We start from the raw sequence: 20,636 nt of genomic DNA on the forward strand, positions 1-20,636 counted from the left end.
ATTAATGTAGGTAGTTAAATTTGACCATCAAAATTTACATAGTAATAAATTTATTATACAAAATATGTGCCAGGTCCATTAAACATATATATATGATACTTTAACAATAATGATAGTTAATAATATATATGAAAGTACTTTATGTATTTTTTATGCTGCATAATCAATTTATGTATTCAAAAGTGTATTTTAAAATATAAGAAATCACAATTTTGCTAGAAATTATATTTTTAGATTTTCTCTGGAAAAAGAAATCCATTTTCTCTATTCGTTACACTGAACATAAATAAATTTCAGATAATAATTAAATTTATATTAATTTAGAAGTTTAAATTCCAAGCATTAAAAATTAATAATTTAAAAAATAATATTTTTTTTTTGTGAATTTTATATTATAATTTTATTCATTTTAATTTGAGGTCTACCAAACTGAAAGATGAAAACTCTTAAATACTTTAAAATTGTATTATTTTAAAAAATTAAGATGAATTTAGGATAAATTTCATAGTTTAAATAGTTTATGATTTGATTATTTAAAAATTTAATATCTTTTAGGTATATTTTTAAATTCTGAAATTAATTAAAAAATGTTAAAATATTAAATCTGAGTTAATAGTAATAAGAGGTTTTGAGAATATTTAATTTATTACATATTTTAAAATAAATTTTAATTATCTCTCGGGTGTGATTCAAGAGACGCGGCAGCTTAGGTTATTGGGTCCACTATTCTTTGTTAGATTCAATGGAAGTCATTAAATTTTTCCGGTGGTTTTTGATGCATTTTGTTGATATATCATGGTTTGATGTTTCTATAAACTGTTTAGTGTTGTTGCAAATGATGTTTAGAGTTTTGGATTTGTTATTAGGTTAATATATGGTTAAAAATACTTCGTTTTAACTATTTTTAGGAAGATTTTTTAAAGTACCGATGAAAGTTAAGGATGGGATGTTAAAGTGATGGAGTGTTAGATTTTATTAAATGGTTGTTATTAAAGAAGACACCGAGAAGCATGATTTTGAGTTTTTGGATGGAGGGTTGAATTTTTAATGTTAATAGTTGACTTCACAATATAATTTAATTGTTAGGTTTAGAGGTGTTGTTGTTGTTTAACTACTAATTTATATTTATCTTAAAGTTGTTTAGTAGATCTAAGGTTAAGATGAATCTAGACTAGTTTAATTTTTTCTTCTAAATCAGTGATACTCGACATGAATACCATGGATTCTCACAAACCTAGAGCTCAAAAATCCCTAGTAATTTGACCAAGTCAGGTTTACCTTAATATTTTAATTTAAAACTATTTTTATTTTAAAATAGAGTTATTTTTATTTTTATTGAGATTTTTTTTATTGGTAAAATCTTAAAGTTTTTTTTTTTTTTTTTGTTTAAAATGAGGTTGTAATATCATTGAAGATAAGCTATTGTAAAACTGAAAACTCAGTGTTGTTGAATAATTTAATAATATTAATTCTTATAGTAATATTACAAAAAAATTATTCTTCTAATTCTTAATTACAAGAATATTACACGGATTAATTCTTAATTCTTAATTCTTATATTGAGAAGAATTTATATTATTCTTTGTCAAAAAAAATTATTTTCCAAGTTGATATATTTTATGAGTTTTAGAGGTAATGAGTCATAGTTTTAGAAAAGCTATGAATAGGTCACATTGAGTAAATGTCAGATATCTCATTTCATAGAGTAAAGAATTTGAAATGTACATTACAAGCACCAAGTGAAATAAATTTGTTTCATACAATAATAAAGTAATTCTCATATCTACTCTCGCCTAAAGTGAAAATGAAATGCTTCTGGACTTATTAGTCACGTTACCATCATAAAATCACTAGTCTTGTTACCATCATGGTTCATAACTCATATAATATTACATTTATATTAATATATCTATTCTTGTTACCATCATAACGCCTCAAATTTTAAATTTATATTAAAGCTAGGTTTAGATCTTAATTTAGATTAAGGGACACCTTCGTCCCCTTTGTACCCTTCCAATTTTATGGTTGTCACTATATTTATCCAAGAGGCTATGGTAATATGCCTATCTAACCTATTAACCTTTTCTCTAGGTGCGACCCGGACAGACTAGTTGGAGTAAATTCTAAATGTTAAGGAGTTTAATGCGTGCCCCCGTGGCCAGTACCACCTCCCATCTAGTCAGTCATCGATCTCCACCTCATCTACTATCACATGATCTTCAGGGTTTCCCTCACGAGTCTCATTTTCGAGGGCAGCAAATTAAATTAATGGTGTAGATATTCTAGTTGTGGATCGACGACTCTCCTTGCATTAGAATAATCCTAACCCTACCTCATTGCATTTCGTTTTCGATTTGGGTTCATTTCTCGGTTACCTACTCGCAGTCGCAAGGGGGAATACCTGGCTCTCTGCCTGCTTTTTTCGTGACGATTCTAGCCCTTTCTGTCCATTGCTCCAGTCCCCTGCTCACGACCCTTGTCATCTCAGGTAAATTCCACACTTTTTAACCTTCTCCCTTTCTCTTTTCCATAACGATTTAATGTATTACATATAAGGGTTTATGGTTGCTCTGTGTCTAAGGTTACTCTTAGTTATGGTGTCTATTATTCCTCCTCGCATTAACGCCCTTTCACCCTTAACACGGATAACCTTCTTGCAGATTTGGGGTATGGAGCCAACACCAATTTTTCTCCTTAGCGTTGGCCATGGTGAAAATCTCTTTACTCAACTCGCTCAGTGGTGGCTTGAACTTGGTATGCATTTGGCTCCCCCTTTGACGAGACGTTTGCTCAGAGGCAGCATGCCGCGAGGGAAGGGTTTCGCCAACTATTACCTAGTAAGGGTATGTTACCCTTCTCCTTACCATTAATAATTGCATTTAACTTCTTTCGAGTAACATTCCATTTTTTGTTCTTTAAAACGATATTTCTGGTTCGATTTCTAAATCGTGATTTCTGGCCACAAGTAATTTGGCAGGCACCGAGTTTGGCAATCGCTTTAATGCAAGTAATTTCTTTCTCTTAGCGCCTTTCCTATCTCCATTCATTCCTTTCCTCAATTTTACTGTAGTCGATATACTAATTCCTGTTGGAATTTCTGATAATTCTAAACAAAACTTAAAAATAGAACAATACTCTGTTTTAACACAGCGGAAATAAAAATCGCTTTGCGGAATACGGTGTAACAGAAACGTAATTTCGTCAGTTTTTGTTTGCAGTGTTTCAGCAACGGTGTTTCAGCAACACTCTGTTTTGACGGCGAGAAACTATTTTCTGCTTATGGTGTAACAACAACGTTGCTTACGGTGTAACAACAACACAAAAAAAATATTTGTATTCATTAATAGTAAACTAACTGTTACAAAACATCTTCCTCACATAGACGGATTTTCACAAAAGATTATGTTGAAGAGCATATTCCTCTTGAAAGATGGATTACAATAGGAACGCTTCAGTTCCACAAACCAATTTCTCAATATCTCAGAAAATTACAGTTTCAGCACTATTGTGCGTTACAAAAAGGAACTCTCTATCATTCTTCTAACATAAAACATAACTGTTGTTCATTACATTTATATGTTAAAACATATTTGACTTTAAACAATAAGATAATAAAAATATCTTCTAAAGCTTATCTGCATATTGAATGCAGCAAGCGGTGATGCCTTTTGAAGAAATTAAGTCGGCTGTTGCAAGGGAATTTAATGCTGAAAATTTAATGCACATAAATGTGGAAAATATCAAGCACGACTTTGAGGCATCCAACAGTCTGGAATATCTACAGCAAATCAGATTTCTGTCCAGCTGTTTATGTTGCAGATGGAATTAAATTCCAACACTCCCCCTTAATTTCAACTGCTGGGTTTTTCTGCATACCCAGGCATTTCCTGAAATGATCAAAACTTTTCTTTCGCAATGGTTTTGTCCAGATGTCAGCGAACTCATCCTCTGTTCTGCAGTTCTGCAAAACAATCTCACCATTGTTAACCAATTCACGTATGAAGTGAAATTTGGTGTCTATGTGCTTTATACTTTTATGAAAAACAGAGTTTTTAGACAATGCTATTGTTGAGCTATTGTCACAGTAAATGGTTTTGCCCTTTTCTTTTTCATGACACAAATCTCTGAGAACTCTTCTTAGCCACACTGATTGGCATGTTGCTGCTATTGCTGCCACATACTCTGCCTCTGCAGTTGACAAAGACACAACTGGTTGCTTCTTGGAAGCCCATGAGAGGGCTCCCGAACCGATATGAAACACATATCCCGATGTGCTTTTCCTATCATCAACACTTCCAGCCCAATCACTATTAGTGTAACCTGTCAACATGAAACTTTCAGAAGAGGAGTATAAAATACCAAACCCCTTCGTTCCATTCACATACCTTAGAATCCTCATGGCTGCATGTCAATGAGTCTCTTTCGGTCTTTGCATAAATCTGGAGATTAAACTCACAGTGTGCATAATGTCTGGCCTAGTTGCAGTCAAGTACATAAGGCTTCCAACTATGCTTTTGTACAGTTTTGGATCAAAATCCTTGCTGTTGTCTTCTTTGGTCAATTTCAAAACCATTACAGTTGGAGTCACAGCTTCCTTGTCGTTCTGCATGTTAAATCTCTTCAACACTGCTTCTACATATTTAACTTGAGAAATGAAAACACCATTTTCACTTTGGTCTACTTCAATTCCAAGAAAATATCTTAAGAAGCCCAAGTAAGTCATTTTAAATTCACTTTTCATGACTGCTTTAAAATCAGCAATGGGAGAAGCATCATTGCTAGTAAAAATCAAATCATCTACATATAAAACAACAATAAGCATCTTACCGTCATTCTCCTTTATGTAGAGTGTGGGTTCACCATCACACTTATCAAACCCATTCTCAATTAGATAGGCATCTATTCTAATGTACCATGCTCTTGGAGCTTGCTTCAGCCCATAAAGAGCCTTCTTCAGTTTGCAGAATTTATGCTCTTGGCCTTCAACTTCATAGCCTGGAGGTTGTTCAACATAAACCTCTTCTTTTAAAACTCCATTCAGGAATGCAGATTTAACATCTATCTGATAAATCTTCCATTTGTGTTGTGCTGCAATAGACAACACTGTTCTGACTGTTTCCATCCTTACTACTGGTGCAAAGGTTTCATCATAGTCTTTGCCTTGTTTCTGCTTGTAGCCTTTCACAACAAGCCTTGCTTTGTGCCTGTCAATCTTGCCTTCAGCATTGCTTTTGGTCTTATAAACCGACTTAACTCCAATGGCATATTTGCCTTCAAGGAGGTCCACTAACTCCCATGTTTTACTCTTCTCAATTGCACCAATTTCTTCATTCATTGCTTCAATCCATTTATCTTCATTTACATCATCTTCAAAATGAATTGGGTCATCAACATGAAAATACAAAGTGAATAATGAATTCAGACCAGTATTGTTACTTACCTCTCCTTGTTCATAAATCTCATTTAGATTTCTAAATCTTGGTCTTCTTGGTGTGCTTGGATTTTCATCCGAACTTGAGGGTATTTCTGATCCTTGTGGTGTGCTTGGAGAAGAACTTCCTTGACTTCTCAAGGCTGTTCGAATTCCAACTTGTGGTGTGGCTTGTTCTACTTGCTGTGGTGGAGGAGGAGCCACCAAGGAAGGATTATTTGCTGGTGTCCCTTCCTCTTCTTCTTCGTGAGACACAATTGTCTTCACATTCACTGTCTTCTCTAAGCTTCCATCCCAGGCTTCATCTTCAATGAACTACACATCTCTGCTTACTATTAATTTCTCGGTGGATGGATTATAGAGTTTGTATGCATTTGACTCATCACAATAGCCAATAAAGGCACACTTCTCCCCCTTAGTGTCAAGCTTCTTCCTTAGCTGATCCGGTACATGTGCATATGCTACACAACCAAATACTCTCATGTGAGTGACAGTTTGCTTTTGACCACTCCATGCTTCTTCTGGTATTTTTTTCATGACAGCATTAGTTGGGCATCTATTCAAGATGTAAACTATGCAAATGAAAGCTTTTGCCCAATACTCATGCGGAAAGTGTTTTGCCTTCAGCATACTTCTAACCATGTCAAGAATGGTCCTATTCTTCCTTTCGGCAACACCGTTTTGCATAGGTGTATACCTCGTGGTGAACTGCTTTTGTATGCCATTCTCTATGAAAAAACGCATAAAGTCTATGGAGATGTACTCTCCTCCTCTATCTGTTCTGAGCACTTTGATATAATGCCCACACTCCTTCTCAACAAGAGTTTTGAAGTGGCGGAATTTCTCAAACACTTCACTCTTATGTTTCAGCATATACACCCATTTCTTTCTAGTGTAATCATCAATGAAAGTTAAAACATATTTATTTCCGGCAAATGATGATATTTTCATTGGTCCACACACATCAGAGTGAACAATTTCCAAGGGTGCTTTTGCCCTTATACTCTTTCCTGTTGGAAAGCTTTCTTTGTGTTGCTTTCCCAAGATGCAGCCTTCACAAAGGTTGTCCAGTTTCTCGATCAATGGCAATCCCTTTACCATTCCCTTTCTGTGTAACATATTCAAGCCTCCGAAATTGAGATGTCCAAATCTCAAGTGCCACAACCAATTCTCATCTTTCACTTGTTCCTGAAAGACTTCTTGTGTAACAGCTGCAATAGTTCTTCCTTCCTTCAAATATGCCCTGAGTTTGAGAGGAAACATTCTATTGCTTGTCATCTGCTCCTGTGCAATGATATTCTTACTTGGAGGTATGTCTCCGATTGTACACATATCATCTTTGAAGAACAAATTGTAACCTTTGTTAATGAGCTGTCCAATGCTCAAAAGATTACATTTCAGACCAGGTACATAGTATACTTCTAGCACACTCATCTGCTCTCCATTTCTTGCTTGGATACTCACTCTGCCCTTACCCTTGACAAATATCTTACTATTAGTTCCTGTTGTTACCTCAGATTTCACATTTTCATCCAGATTGGTAAACATTGCAATATTTCCAGTCATGTGATTACTACATCCTGAGTCTAAGAACCAAAAATATTCTTGTTTGTCTTGTGCAATGTTACATGTTAACAACACATCTTTGGATTCTTATCTTCTTCATTTGCAAAATTAGCATTCTTCCTACTATTCATGTCATTTTGTTTTTTCCTAAATTCATTGGCGTAGTGCTCATATTTCTTACAATAATCACATTGGACTTGGTATTTGTCATACCTTTGTCCATGAGCTTGTTTTTTCTTGAACCTTCATTTTGGTTCTGATTGCAGCTCCTTCCGCTTGTGCTTGCAGGATTATTTCTGCCTTGTTTTTGCTTCTTCCATGACCTCTGTTATTTTCTCGGCCTCGACTTTTTCCTTGGCCAAAAGACATCTGAGTCTTGAATACTTGCTCAAAAGAGGAATCTATTCCTCTACTCAGGCTCTGTTCATGAGAGATAAGAGAAGCACTCAGTTCATCCACTCTGAACTGCGAGAGATCCTTTGTTTCTTCTATTGCTACCACAATAGATTCAAACCTTGAGGGTAAAATTCTTAAGATCTTCTCTACAATCCTTCTTTCTTCAAGAATCTCACCATGAGATCTTATCTGGGTTATCAACCCAATAACCTGAGTGAAGAATGAATCTATTGTATCAGATTCCTTCATGCTAAGTGTTTCAAAGTCTCTCCTCAACATCTGCAACTTTGCAGTCTTCACCTTCTCCATGCCTTGATAGGCAGTTTTGAGAATATCCCATGCTTCCTTGCATTTTTTTGTTGCTGCAATCCGTGGAAAAACAATTTCATGTATTGATTAGAAGAGAAAAAAGAGAGATTTGGCATCCTTCTTCCTGTCGCTCTTCAACTGGTCTCTTTATTCTACTGTTAAAGTAGCTAATGCTATTGCATCTGCAGGTTCAGCATAGCCAGTCTCAACCAGCTCCCATATTCCTTGAGAAGCAAACAATGCTTTCATAGTTATGGACCAATAACTGTTATTTTTCACATTAAACTGTGGCAGTTGGGAATTTTTCAAACCAGTTCCAGCATCTGCCATCTTAACCTGTATAAATAAAGAAGAGATACTGACTGTATAAATAAAAACAAGCAAAAAACTTTCTCTGCTGGAGAAAAATCTGCTCAATAAGCTTCTTACAGCTCCTACAGTGAAAAAAGAACTATGTTTTTGACTCACTGAGTGCCTAGACTAGCTCTGATACCATGTTGGAATTTCTGATAATTCTAAACAAAACTGAAAAACATAACAATACTCTGTTTTAACACAGCAAAAATAAACATCGCTTTGCGGAATACGATGTAACAACAACGCAGTTTCGTCAGTTGTTGTTTGCAGTGTTTCAGCAATGGTGTTTCAACAACGTCGAAACTGGTGTTTTAGCAACAATCTGTTTTGACGCCGAGAAACTATTTTCTACTTACGGTGTAACAGCAACGCTGCTTACGGTGTAACAACAACGCAAAAAAAAGCTGCTATTGATAAACAATAAACTAACTGTTACAAAACATCTTCCTCACATAGAGGGATTTTCACAAAATATTATGTTGAAGAGCATCTTCCTCTTGATAGAGGGATTACAACAGGAATGCTTCAATTCCACAAACCAATTTCTCACTATCTCAGAAAATTACAGTTTCAGCACTCTTGTGCATTACAAAAAGGAACTCTCTATCATTCTTCTAACATAAAACATAACTGTTGTTCATTACATTTATATGTTAAAACATATTTGAATTTAAACAATAAGATAATAAAAATATCTTCTAAAACTTATCTGCGTATTGAATGTAGCAAGCGGTGATGCCTTTTGAAGAAATGAAGTCGGCTGTTGCAGGGGAATTTAATGTTGAAAATTTAATGCACATAAATGTGGAAAATATCAAGCACGACTTTGAGGCATCCAATAGTCTGGAATATCTACAACAAATCAGATTTCTTTCCAACTGTTTATGTTGCAGTTGGGATTATATTCCAACAATTCCTTATTTTCCTCTGTTGTGGCTACTTTTGGAATTTGGCATAGCGTTTTCTCATGAGACCTCCACGCTGCTACAGGCGGGTACTTCTTACATTTCTCGCCAAGTTTCTATATATGTCTCGATGTGCCTTTATGTTGGATATTCTTCACTCTACAACTCAATCTTCGGCCAGGGAACTACCCCTCTGCGCCTCCATAAGCTTACGCAGTTGACGCTTTGTCACTAGAAGTTTTTGTATTTATTTATGGTGCAAAAAGTAGGACTAGAACACACATATGCTATGACAGGTTTTAGAGCGAGGTGAATGTTTCGACCCCTCACTGTAACTCGAATGCCCTTGATTCATTATATTTTCTTTCGTAATTGTCGAGCTGACACCGTTTACACGGTATTCCAACTCTTTGAATTGTGGATACAGTGATCCTTTTTTACTCTTGTTTTCACTACACGAACTGTCATAGTTATGAATATTATCTCTCCCCTTTGAATTTACAATTCACTATTGCTCTTATTCGGGTTTCTGGTTACCCGAACTATGACAGTGCTATAAGTTGTTTCTACTCTTTAAGATTATAATTTTTACAATGTCTGTCTAATTGTTCTAGTTATACAAACTACTCAAATGCTATATGAGGGGTCTAAAATCATTTCCCACATTATGTCTTCCTTTACTATCTAATATTTCACCAATGTGTAATTTCCTAGGGTGTATATAAAGATGTCTGTATGTATACAGATAGTTTTCAGTTTAATTCTAGTATTATGTAAGATTAATGAAGATTCCTATATTTTTATTCAAGTTCTTGGTTCCCACTAATGTTTTGTGGTTAAGAATACACACAGAAACATATATATATATATAAATATATATATATATATATATATATATATATATATATATATATATATATATATATATATATATTGCTTCGATTTTTCTCATTTGTTGTTTTCACATGCATGTATCTATTTTGCTATTTAGTCTAGAATTGTATTCACTTCTGCTAGCGTCAAGTCTTCCAAACTTTCAATGAGAGCAACATTCCTTTAACTCTAATAAGAGAGTACATTTAATTTCTGAACATAACTAGTTCAAGTTTTCCTTGAGAAAGAATCCATTTTTCTGATTCCTAATATTAAGATGTATGATCGTCTCTACTTTGTGTCTCTGACTTAATTTAGTTGCAAAATTATTTCTTCCACCATAGCACTATACCCTGTACAATCAACTCGTATCACTTTGCAAATGAAGGGGAGGCTTAAATAAGTCCCTCTCCTTGTTAGTTTTTTTTCTAAAACTACTTTACTACCTAAGTTTCAGCTAGGTTGGATTCATTCAGTAATAATCTTCCTACCCAATGCGGTCAAAAATATTTAATCACCTACTCCTTATCTTATCCACAAGGGTATGACTTATCCTTCCTATTCATCAGAAAGATCTTCATCTTCTCAACTAGAATTTATGGTGTGCATAAGCCCACAACCACGTAAGCTACCTAATCAATACATCAGGGGGAACTAGGTATACTATATGCAGATGAATAATTTTATTGTGAATAACCAATGAGAATAGTCAAGTAATTAGCTTGCTATAAGCTACTCTATAATTCGTTTCATCTCACAACTATTACAATCCCACTTTCAAATATTCATCTCATAAACATAAGATAAGAACCAATAAAACCATTCATTTATCCGTTCGATTAAGCACTTCTTATGTATACCAACACTAACTTTTCATCTATTAAATATAAGAAAAGACTCGAATATAAACAGTCGTTGAACACTTTTTTAATGATTACACTCATAGATTCACTTATATCTACAACATATTATTCAACTCATTTTTTAATCATAATTCCATGGTCCAAACTTAAATAACAATACAACAAATTACTGATATAACCATAAATATAAAGGTGCAATAGAAATAACACTTAATTTCATTAATGTCATAATATTAAAATTCTTACAAAGAGAATGGAAATAAACTACCTTGGGCGATGGTAGCTTATCTATGAGAAGAGATGTGGTTGATAAATGCCTCTGAATTGTGTTACAATTAGGCTCAAAGGCCTATTTATTATTGAATAACAAGAGAAAACCCTAATAAACCAAAACCCTAACCCTTGGAGATGTAACGCCAATAGTTTGTGGGCCCCGTTGGCATTAGTTTGGCTGGCAACTTCCTCGGGTCGTAACTTGGTCATATTATCTCTGTTTGGTGTGTACCATACCTTGTTCAAAAGGTCTTCTTGAGTACTACAATATTTGTGGTAGCCCTTGCTTATGGTGCTTGGCCTGCAACACACCTCAATAAAATGTCGTTTACGGGGTCAAAACTACTCGGGAAGTTCAAGACCAAAAAAAAATGATAAGAATAGTAAATGTTACTAATTAATGAAACTAGTTGGAGTTCTAGGTGGAATAGGAAGGTGGCCACAAATATCCACCGGATCAGTTCTCCCCCTTATGAAGCAATGATCCCCATTGCATAAAGAGCCTCCATGAGGTAAGGAAATTTCTATCATACCTAGTCCCTCGTGAACCACTTGCCTTGGTGAAGAAGTTGGACTGCTTTGACAACATGATATAGCTAGATCCTCTGTTGATGAGCGTTCTTGATCTACGTGTCCATGAGATGATTACTTGTGGCATGTCCCATGTAGTTCGAGTTGAGCTTTGCTTGTGTGAGTTTTTAATAATTATAGTCATTGAAGAATTTTTTAATAATTACACTCATACATTCATTTATATCTACAACATATTTTTTGTATGAGCCGAATCTACCTCAGTGGCTGCAAATGGTATGGCCACATCAATGGGACATAATGATTTAAATCCTAGCCCTCCATGAGGTAAGGAAATTTCTATCGTAGCTGGTCCCTCATGAACCACTTTCCTTGGTGAACAAGTTGGACTGCTTTGACAACTTGATATAGCTAGATCCTCTGTTGGTGAGTGTTCCTGATCTACGTGTCCATGAGATGATTACTTGTGGCATGTTCCATTTAGTTCGAGTTGAGCTTTGTTTGTGTGAGTTTTTAATAATTACAGTCATTGAACAATTTTTTAATAATTACACTCATAGATTCACTTATATCTACAACATATCATTTTTATGAGCTGAATCTACCTCAGTGGCTGCAAATGATATGGCCACATCAATGGGACATAATGATTTAAATCCTAGTTCTACCTAAAAGGGCATGTGGAACGTTGATCTATGGAGAGCTTTGTTGTAGATGTGTTGGACATAGGGGAGACTTTTATCCCATGTGCATGGATGCTTCAATTTTTACATGCACAAAATGTGGGTGATCATCCTGTTGACAACCTCTATTTCACCATCAGTTTTGGAATGGAAGGTCATGGACTTAGTAACTTTTGTATCCATAATTTACTAGAGACTTGACCAAAGTGCACTCAAGAATATGTTGTGTTGATCTAAGAAAATGGACTATGGTATCCCAAAGTGTACCCACATTCGCTCAAAGAAGAGCTTAGTAGTGGCCTCTGCTGTGATACTCGTCTTGCAGGTCATCATTATGGCCATCTTGGAGAATCTATCGATGACCATGAAAACACACTCGTTTCTATGCTTAATAGAAGGAATGCATGACATGTAATCCATGGAGATAGATTCCCAAGGTCGATTAGGAGTAGGTAGAGGAGTATATAGGCCTTTATTATTGATGGTTGGTTTCTCAATGGCACAGGTAGTGCAAGATCTAATGTGCTTCCCAACATATTGATGAAGTTTCAGCCAGTAAAATTTCTTTTGTAATACCGCCATTGTTTTCTCTACTGTAAAATGTCCAACGACCCCACTATAGTGCACCTCAAAAATCATCTAGGCATGCTCGCTTGAAGGAACAAATATATGTCCTAGGTTGAATAATAGTGCATCTTGAAGGTGAAATTTTGGAACGTGTTTCCCTTGCAGGAGTGTCTAGTATGTGCTCTCGAATTCTCGATATTTTTAGTAAAGATACAGCTACCCCGAAGTCTCGTTCCCATAGGAGTCGATAACAACAATTACCACCATGATAGGTGTTCGAGTGCTACATTCTAAAACATTATTGGTGGTTCCCTTCTTGTACTTAATGTTCAAATGGAACCGTTGCAAGTAGGTGGACCATTTCTGATGGCGATCGTTCTGCAACTTTCCTTTTGTCCATATGTGGATGATCGTTTCCTTCCCTAGAATGTAATACTTTCATTGATGGTAAGCCTGCACAATGGAATACATTTATTTTCCATAAGTGGGATACTTTTGGACTGTGTCTGAAAGTGTCTCAGTATGGTAAGCCACTAGATGTCTCTGTTGAGTAAGAACTTCACCAATAAGATAGTGGGAGGCATGTATCTCAATCTCAAATGGTTGTTGTGGGTCTAATAATGTGAGCATAGGTTCATAGCAGAGGTAATGCTTCAACTTGGAAAATTCCTTCTGTTGGGTTTCAGACCAAAAAACATTTCTTTCACTCTACCCTTCATGACTTAACTTAAAAGCCAAGTGATATGAGAGAACCACAACATGAACCTGTAGTAGAAATTGGCAAGTCGAATAAGGTTGGGGAGCTATGTTAAAGTGGTTGGGGTTGGCCAATCCTAAATTACTTGTATCTTGGCTAGGTCCACATGCACAGCCTGTTCAACAATGATGTACCTCAAATATTGAACCAGGGTCATTCCAAAAGTGCATTTCTCTAATTTGGCACACAACTTGTCTTGTTGTAGGGTTTGAAGGACCCATCGAATATGGTGGAATTTGTCTTCCCATATCTTGTTGAACATCGAGATATCATCTAAATACACCACCACAAATGCATGAGTGAATGGTCACAATATTTCATCCACCAATCTCATGAATATTGTGGGGGCATTCGTCAACCCGAAATGCATGACCAACCATTCAAAAAGGTCCTCGGATTTCAAGGAAATATTCCACACATCGGAGGGTTTAATAGGCACATGGTGATAGACAGACTTCAATTCAATCTTGCTGAAATATTTGGCTCCCTTGCATTGGTCTAGAAGGTCATCAATCTATGGGACTCAGTACCTATTCAACACCCTATCGTTAATTCAAAGGTCTCATCCTTATTTTTTACCAATATAATCAGGCTACCATAGGGTAATGATCTTGGCCCAATGTGCCCTTTCTACAACAACTCCTGAATCTGCCTCTTGATCTCATTGTTCTCCAGAACAGAGCATCGATAGATCATTCCAATGGGTAGCAACATGCTCGGGGTCAAATTGATGGAGTGCTTGACCTGACATTGTAGAGGTACCCCTATAGGTGAGGCAAAAATGTCCGTGTACTCCTCCACGACATTGTCCATCTGTTTTTTTGTGCAGTGGAGCCTTCTCTAGAAGTTGTGGCCATAAACTTCTTCTTTCCCTAAGGGCGTATCATATGGAAAACAAATTTCATGGTATGGGAAATAATCTTACTACATTGATTTGTAGTGATCAAAGAGATGGTCATAGGCGTGGCTACCTCTGGTATCCTATAAAACTGATTGCCTAAGGTAATAATCATAGAGCGAGGTCTTGACTCATTTATATCATGTCACTTCTACAAGTATGGTTGTCCTAATAATACATCACAAAATTCAAAAGGAGCAACACCACACAATACCTCATTTGTGAAGGGCTTGATGCTTTAGGGAAGGTGACAATGTTGGCGGATGCAAAGATCTCTTCCTTGGTGAAGCCACCCGATGGTGTACAGATGTAGATGTGTTGTCGTTGATTGGCCCAACTGCTTCATGACCTTTTATGAAATGATGTTCTTTTGGATCTCACTATTGACAATGAACTACAACAAAGAACCCTTCATGCACATATGTGAGTGGAAGAGGCATTCCCCCTCCTCTAGATATTCAGGCTCATTATTCTGGATCATGGTGGTGGCCATGGTTCCACTGGGCTCTGCGTCAATGATATACTTCCCTTTGTCATTCCCCTTTTCGAGTTCTGAATCCTGCATCTAGTTCATATGCCTTCAGCTCTTCCACCAGAGATTTTCTTCACCCGACACTCACTTGTCTTGTGAGTTGACCTCTTTTGGAACTCACACCATTTTCCTATGTCCTTATTTGGATTTGTGGTGTTGCGCTTTGCTTGCAGCTTCAGTTGGTTGTCTTGGGTCAGCCTACATTAGCTTTGGAATTTTCTCTATTGTTTATGGGTGCCTTGCTTCTTCTATTTAAACTTTTTCTCAATCTTGATAGCATATGGGTATGTCATGTTGAGCGAGGAGATGTCGAGGAACTCCATCTCATCCTAGATGTACTTGTGTACACAACCATGGTACTTTATTACTAAATTCCACTCAGAATCTTTAATACCTAACTTCGTGCGAAGGGTACGAAAAACATTTGTGAACTCCCACACATCTTGGTCCCTTCCCAACTGTAGCATTGTCCACTTTATGTATTTATCTTCATAGCTCCTGATAGGGTAATATTTTTTCTTGATGGCATCTTAGAAAGAATCCCAAGTGGGTGTGGCTAAAAATAATGAGGGTTCCCTCTCATCCTTTTGTTCATAGTAGGTTTCCCACCAATTCTTGACATGTGGGGTAGATTCGAGAAATGCAAAAGTAATATCTTCCTGATTGGAAAACCCATGAACTAAAAAATATCATTCCAAAAGATGCAACCATTTATCTATGACCTCTATATTTATTTGGCCGTCAAATATGGGAATATGAAAGTTAACTTGTACCTTAAAAGGAGTGGTGCCTCTAGAGTGGCTACGGGATGAATATGCATCGCCTATGGGTAGTTGTCAAAGGATCTGGGAAAATTTATCCATCATCACATTCCTCTGTTACTTGAGGGATTCCTTAAGTAATATTTTGAAAGGATATCCTACCCCCTCATCTTTATTTTCTTCCACCATGGGAGGTCATTTGCGAGGCTCCTCTTGGAAAGGTTCAACCAGATCAATGTGTAACTCCTTATACACTCAATATCCACAGGATCAGTCCTCCCCCTTATGAAGCAATGATCCCCATTACATAAAGAGCCTCCATGAGGTAAGGAAATTTCTATCGTACCTGGTCACTTGTGAACCACCTGCCTTGGTGAAGAAGTTGGACTGCTTTGAAAACTTTATATAGCTAGATCCTCTATTGGTGAGTGTTCCTGATCTACGTGTCCATGAGATGATTACTTGTGCCATGTTCCATGTAGTTCTAGTTGAGCTCTGTTTGTGTGAGTTTTTGATAATTAAAATCGTTGAACAATTTTTTAATAATTACAGTCATAGATTCACTTATATCTACAACATATCATTTGTATGAGCTGAATCTACCTCAGTGGCTGCAAATGGTATGGCCACATCAATGGGACATAATGATTTAAATCCTAGCCCTACCTAAAAGGGCATGTGGCACGTTGAGCTATGGAGAGCTCTGTTGTAGCTGTGTTGGACATAGGGGAGACTTTGATCCCATGTGCATGGATGCTTCAATTTTTACATGCACAAAATGTGGACGATCATCATGTTGGCAACCTCTATTTCACCATCAGTTTTGGAATGGAAAGTCTTGGACTTAGTAACTTTTGTATCCATCATTTACTAGAGACTTGACCAAAATGCACTCAAGAATTTGTTGTGTCGATCTAAGACAATGGACTATGGGATCCCAAAGTGCACCCACACTTTCTCAAAGAAGAGCTTAGTAGTGGCCTCTATTGTGATACTCATCTTGCAGGTCACCATTATGGCCATCTTGGAGAATCTGTCGATGACCATGAAAACACACTCGTTTCTATGCTTAATAGAAGGAATGCATGACATGTAATCCATGGAGATAGATTCCCAAGGTCTATTAGGTGTAGGTAGAGGAGTATATAGGCCTTTCTTCTTGATGGTTGGTTTGTTAATGGCACAAGTAGTGCAATATCTAATGTGCTTCCCAACATATTGATGATGTTTTGGCCAGTAAAATTACTTTTGTAATACTGCCATTGTTTTCTCTACTGTAAAACGTCCAACAACCTCACTATAGTGCGCCTCCAAAATCATCTAGGAATTCTTGCTTAAAGGAACAAATATGTGTCCTAGGTTGAATAATAGTGCATCTTGAAGGTGAAATATTGGAACGTGTTTCCCTTGCAGGAGTGTCTAGTATGTGCTCTCGAATTCTCGATCACTTTGGTAAAGATACAGCTACCCCGAAGTCTCGTTCCCATAGGAGTCGAGAACAATGATTAGCACCATGACAAGTGTTCGATTGATGCATTCTAAAACATTATTGGTGGTTCCCTTCTTGTACTTAATGTTTGAATGGAACCGTTGCAAGTAGGTGGACCATTTCTGGTGGCGATCGTTTTGCAACTTTCCTTTTGTCCATATGTGGATGACTGTTTCCTTTTGGACCCTTTTATTCTTAATTTTTCTATTCTACTAGATATCCATGTCTATATGAAAATCATAAATTGATAATTTTAAATCCTTGTCTATCATTGTTCAATTATAAAATCTCTTAAATTCTTTTTTGAAGCCCATGAGAATGAATAGAATAGTATTGTGGATGGCTCACAAAAACCTTGCCGTATTGACTTGAGGATTTTGGAGAGGATTTATTGTAATGAGGATGCAAATATTGGAGAATCAATAAAGGGAATAAGCCAAATATATATCTTCTCTCGTTTTCCTTTTGAATCAAATAATCATGCTTTCGCCTAGGCTTCTCAAAATACACCTTTTCAAGTAGAGGTTTGTAACAAGGAGCTCACTTGTGTAAAGGACTACTACTATAAACATAAGATTTGTGAATTTCACTCAAAGAATTTGAAAGTTACAGTCAATGGTATTGAGAAAAGATTCTCACAACATTGCAGCAGGTTAGTAGTGCACTACCCCTTTTATAGTTGGACTAAATTTCATATTCTACACATTTTCTCCTTGAGCTACAATTTGAAATGTAAATAGTATGACCATATCAAAAAAATGTTCTTTTTCTCCTTTATTTGAAGTATTTTTGGAAACTAAAATTCTATATGGTATAACAATTTTACACTTTCCATCACTGCATGAAAAGTTATTGTTATTGGTAACCTTAATTGTTCTTGTAATTTTCTTTATTTTGTAGAATTAAAAACAAGGGCTTTTCATAGTTATAGTTACAAAAATTATTAAAGGATGTCACATAACCAATGTTATAATAACAATCAAACTATCACCTTGGTTTGATCCCCCAATTCAAATTATTAAGGTTAGTTCCTCGTAAGCCATAAATTTACAACTTTTCTACTACAAGTTGATGGAGAACCATGGATTCAACTACATTGTACCCTATGAATATCATATCATGGAAAATTCTATTTATATACCTACATTGACTCTCCTTTTCCTTTTGGTGGTTTATTATCTAACCATGTGGGCTAGTTCTATTGTTATTTTTCTCTTTGAGAACAATTTGTATGTAGTGGTGTTGGTAATTAATAAATGATTTAAATTCAAATTAATATACAGGTCCAGTAATTAAAAATACTTTCTAAAGGGGCATGAATGGTGATACCTTATAAAACATTGGGATGGGTTTGGTATGGCTCTTTTAAAATCCATGGCCAATGGATCTCTCAATCAAGAAATAAAATTTTCGATGTGTCCTTGTATATAATATTTTTTTTAATGTCTTATGGATGTACTTTGTGCCTAGTACAAATGAGTAAGCTCATAAATTATTGTCTCAAGTAAAGGTGTTCAAGAACATGCACCGAACACCTACTAGTTTCTTATTTGTTTCTATGTTAAGTGGAGTTGAATCCTGCACTTCTGAGAGCTTTATTGATGAAATATACCTTACGAATAGAAAATAAGAATTCTCTAGGTAATCAATTTTCTAAAACACACTAATAATTCTTACAAAGGAAAAAATACCAATATCTAAATCTACTACTTTAATGTGTGAAATATCATTTGTTTTCATTAGTTAAACATGACGTATCTGTTTTTTGGTGATTAATGGATATGCCTATTATGGTCTAATGTTTTTTCTCGTTTTAAAATAGGTGGAGATTTCTTATGTCATGTTGATTGTTCTTTAGGGTATAAGAACAAAGAATTGATTATTGTGATAGGGGTTATGTAAGAACCTTTCCAACCTCTTTTTTTGTTGTATCAAGCACATATAAAAAAAATAACATGTTTGTTCTCATACCCAACTTCTCTTTAGGATTGTTTGGATCTAATCTACTATTGTTTTTTCTTTTTGAACACTTTAAGAAATTGTTCATTTTTTTAACCACAAAGTTTCATTAGTGGATCATATATTCCTTTAAACATCCTTATAAAAACATGCCTATTTATCCTTATGGATAAAGAACTTGTGAGCGGATTTCTTCATTTATTTTTTTCTCGAGAAATTAGGATACCTTGGGAGAAGACTTAAAAAGCTACCATCTAAGAGATGTTGGGCATTGATGCACATAGGTTCTACAGAAATGAGGCTACCTTGGGAGAAGACTTAAAAAGCTGTCATCTAAGAGATGTTGGGCATTGATGCACATAGGTTTGGAGATGGAGAATATTATTTGATTGCAACATAATGATATGTGGAACTTCCTATTTCCATGTCGTTTGTTCCATAATCTATAAGAACAAATCATTTCCTTGTATCACGGGCTGTGCAAAAAACTTTACAACCTCCTTGTTCATTTTATGAGGTAAACATTTACAAAATATCAAGTTTGTTCTTGTGCCCAATTTCCCTTGAGGGCTATTAGTATGTGTTCTCCTATTGTTTCTTAATTTTGGACCCTTTAAGGAATTATTAATTTGGCTTGGAAAGATACTTACAAGTGGGGTGAATTACTAATTTTAAACTCAAACATCCAATTTTTATATTCTCATAAATTAAGCCAACCTTCATATGTAAGATACTTTAGAGAAGGAAAAATGCATCTATGGAGTTTACTCAATTTTTTTGCGTATTTAATTAGATTATTATTCATAACGAGCACATCACTAAATTAATTACATTTTAGTATGTAGTAAAGAACATAACTAAATCACAACAAACACACATAAACACCAGGACTTTTAGGTGAAAACCCAATGTGGGAGAAAAGCCACAATTGTCGTTGTATTTGTCTTATTTTTTATGGTATGAAGAAAAGTATTACATTTGTAATGTAGTCTCTTGTGAGTACACACACACCCACCAGTAGAAAGCTACAATCGTCTCTCATTCTTTAGCACAATTTCACTTTCGACGACCTTCACTATCAATGCTACATATTGTTGAATAAATCATTTTTTTGTCTTCACTATCTTAGACCCACATTCATAGTTAAGTGCGGTAACCAACAAAACCCTATACCATTGGCCCTTTCAGGAATGACCTACTCGAGAAAACCGCAGTCTCACCTGAGGTGATATTTTTGGATGCTAGAACCAACTCTATGCATCGAGAGGGACTATGCAGTGTGGCTATAAGGATTCTATCCATTCTTTGAACACATGAAAAAATGACTATGTTTGTGTAGCCACTGAAGTCTTTGGCCTATCTTTGGTCTGTGTTTCACTGAAATAGTTTCAGGTTGGGATTTTGTTTCCTCATTTTCATGAGTTCCATTTTCAACAACATATTTTCTCTAAACTACACTTGATATATTTCCTTGAGAGGGGGTCTC

General features: G+C 35.7%; 1 protein-coding gene across 2 annotated transcripts; it reads left to right on the forward strand.

Annotated features, from left to right (window-relative positions):
* The first annotated feature begins 2,663 nt into the window (after positions 1-2,663).
* On the forward strand, positions 2,664-9,336 carry LOC149260235 (uncharacterized). 2 transcript variants are annotated; one of them, XR_016248173.1, is made up of 3 exons: positions 2,664-2,843; positions 2,967-3,007; positions 9,018-9,336. XR_016248173.1 is itself a non-coding variant. In XM_089379449.1 (3 exons), exons 1-3 carry the CDS (start codon positions 2,670-2,672, stop codon positions 9,183-9,185), a joined length of 372 nt encoding a protein of 123 aa, XP_089235575.1. In that variant the 5' UTR covers positions 2,664-2,669; the 3' UTR covers positions 9,186-9,336. The 2 variants fall into 2 exon arrangements, 1 of the variants encoding a protein (XP_089235575.1); XM_089379449.1 differs by having other exon boundaries at positions 2,978-3,007.
* The last annotated feature ends 11,300 nt before the right edge of the window (positions 9,337-20,636 follow it).

The sequence above is a fragment of the Pinus tabuliformis genome, chromosome 6, assembly GCF_031772625.1.
Source record: "Pinus tabuliformis cultivar Carrire ecotype Pingquan chromosome 6, CPIR1, whole genome shotgun sequence".
Classification (NCBI taxonomy): Eukaryota; Viridiplantae; Streptophyta; class Pinopsida; order Pinales; family Pinaceae; genus Pinus; species Pinus tabuliformis.

What these genes read in the sequence shown, in the direction of transcription:
- LOC149260235 (XM_089379449.1), top strand. Translation starts at nt 2,670, where the DNA reads ATGGAGCCAACACCAATTTTTCTCCTTAGCGTTGGCCATGGTGAAAAT. An exon ending in CCAACTATTACCTAGTAAGG is followed by an intron (nt 2,844 to 2,977) that starts GTATGTTACCCT and finishes GTAATTTGGCAG; the next exon opens with GCACCGAGTTTGGCAATCGC. An exon ending in TGGCAATCGCTTTAATGCAA is followed by an intron (nt 3,008 to 9,017) that starts GTAATTTCTTTC and finishes AATTTGGCATAG; the next exon opens with CGTTTTCTCATGAGACCTCC.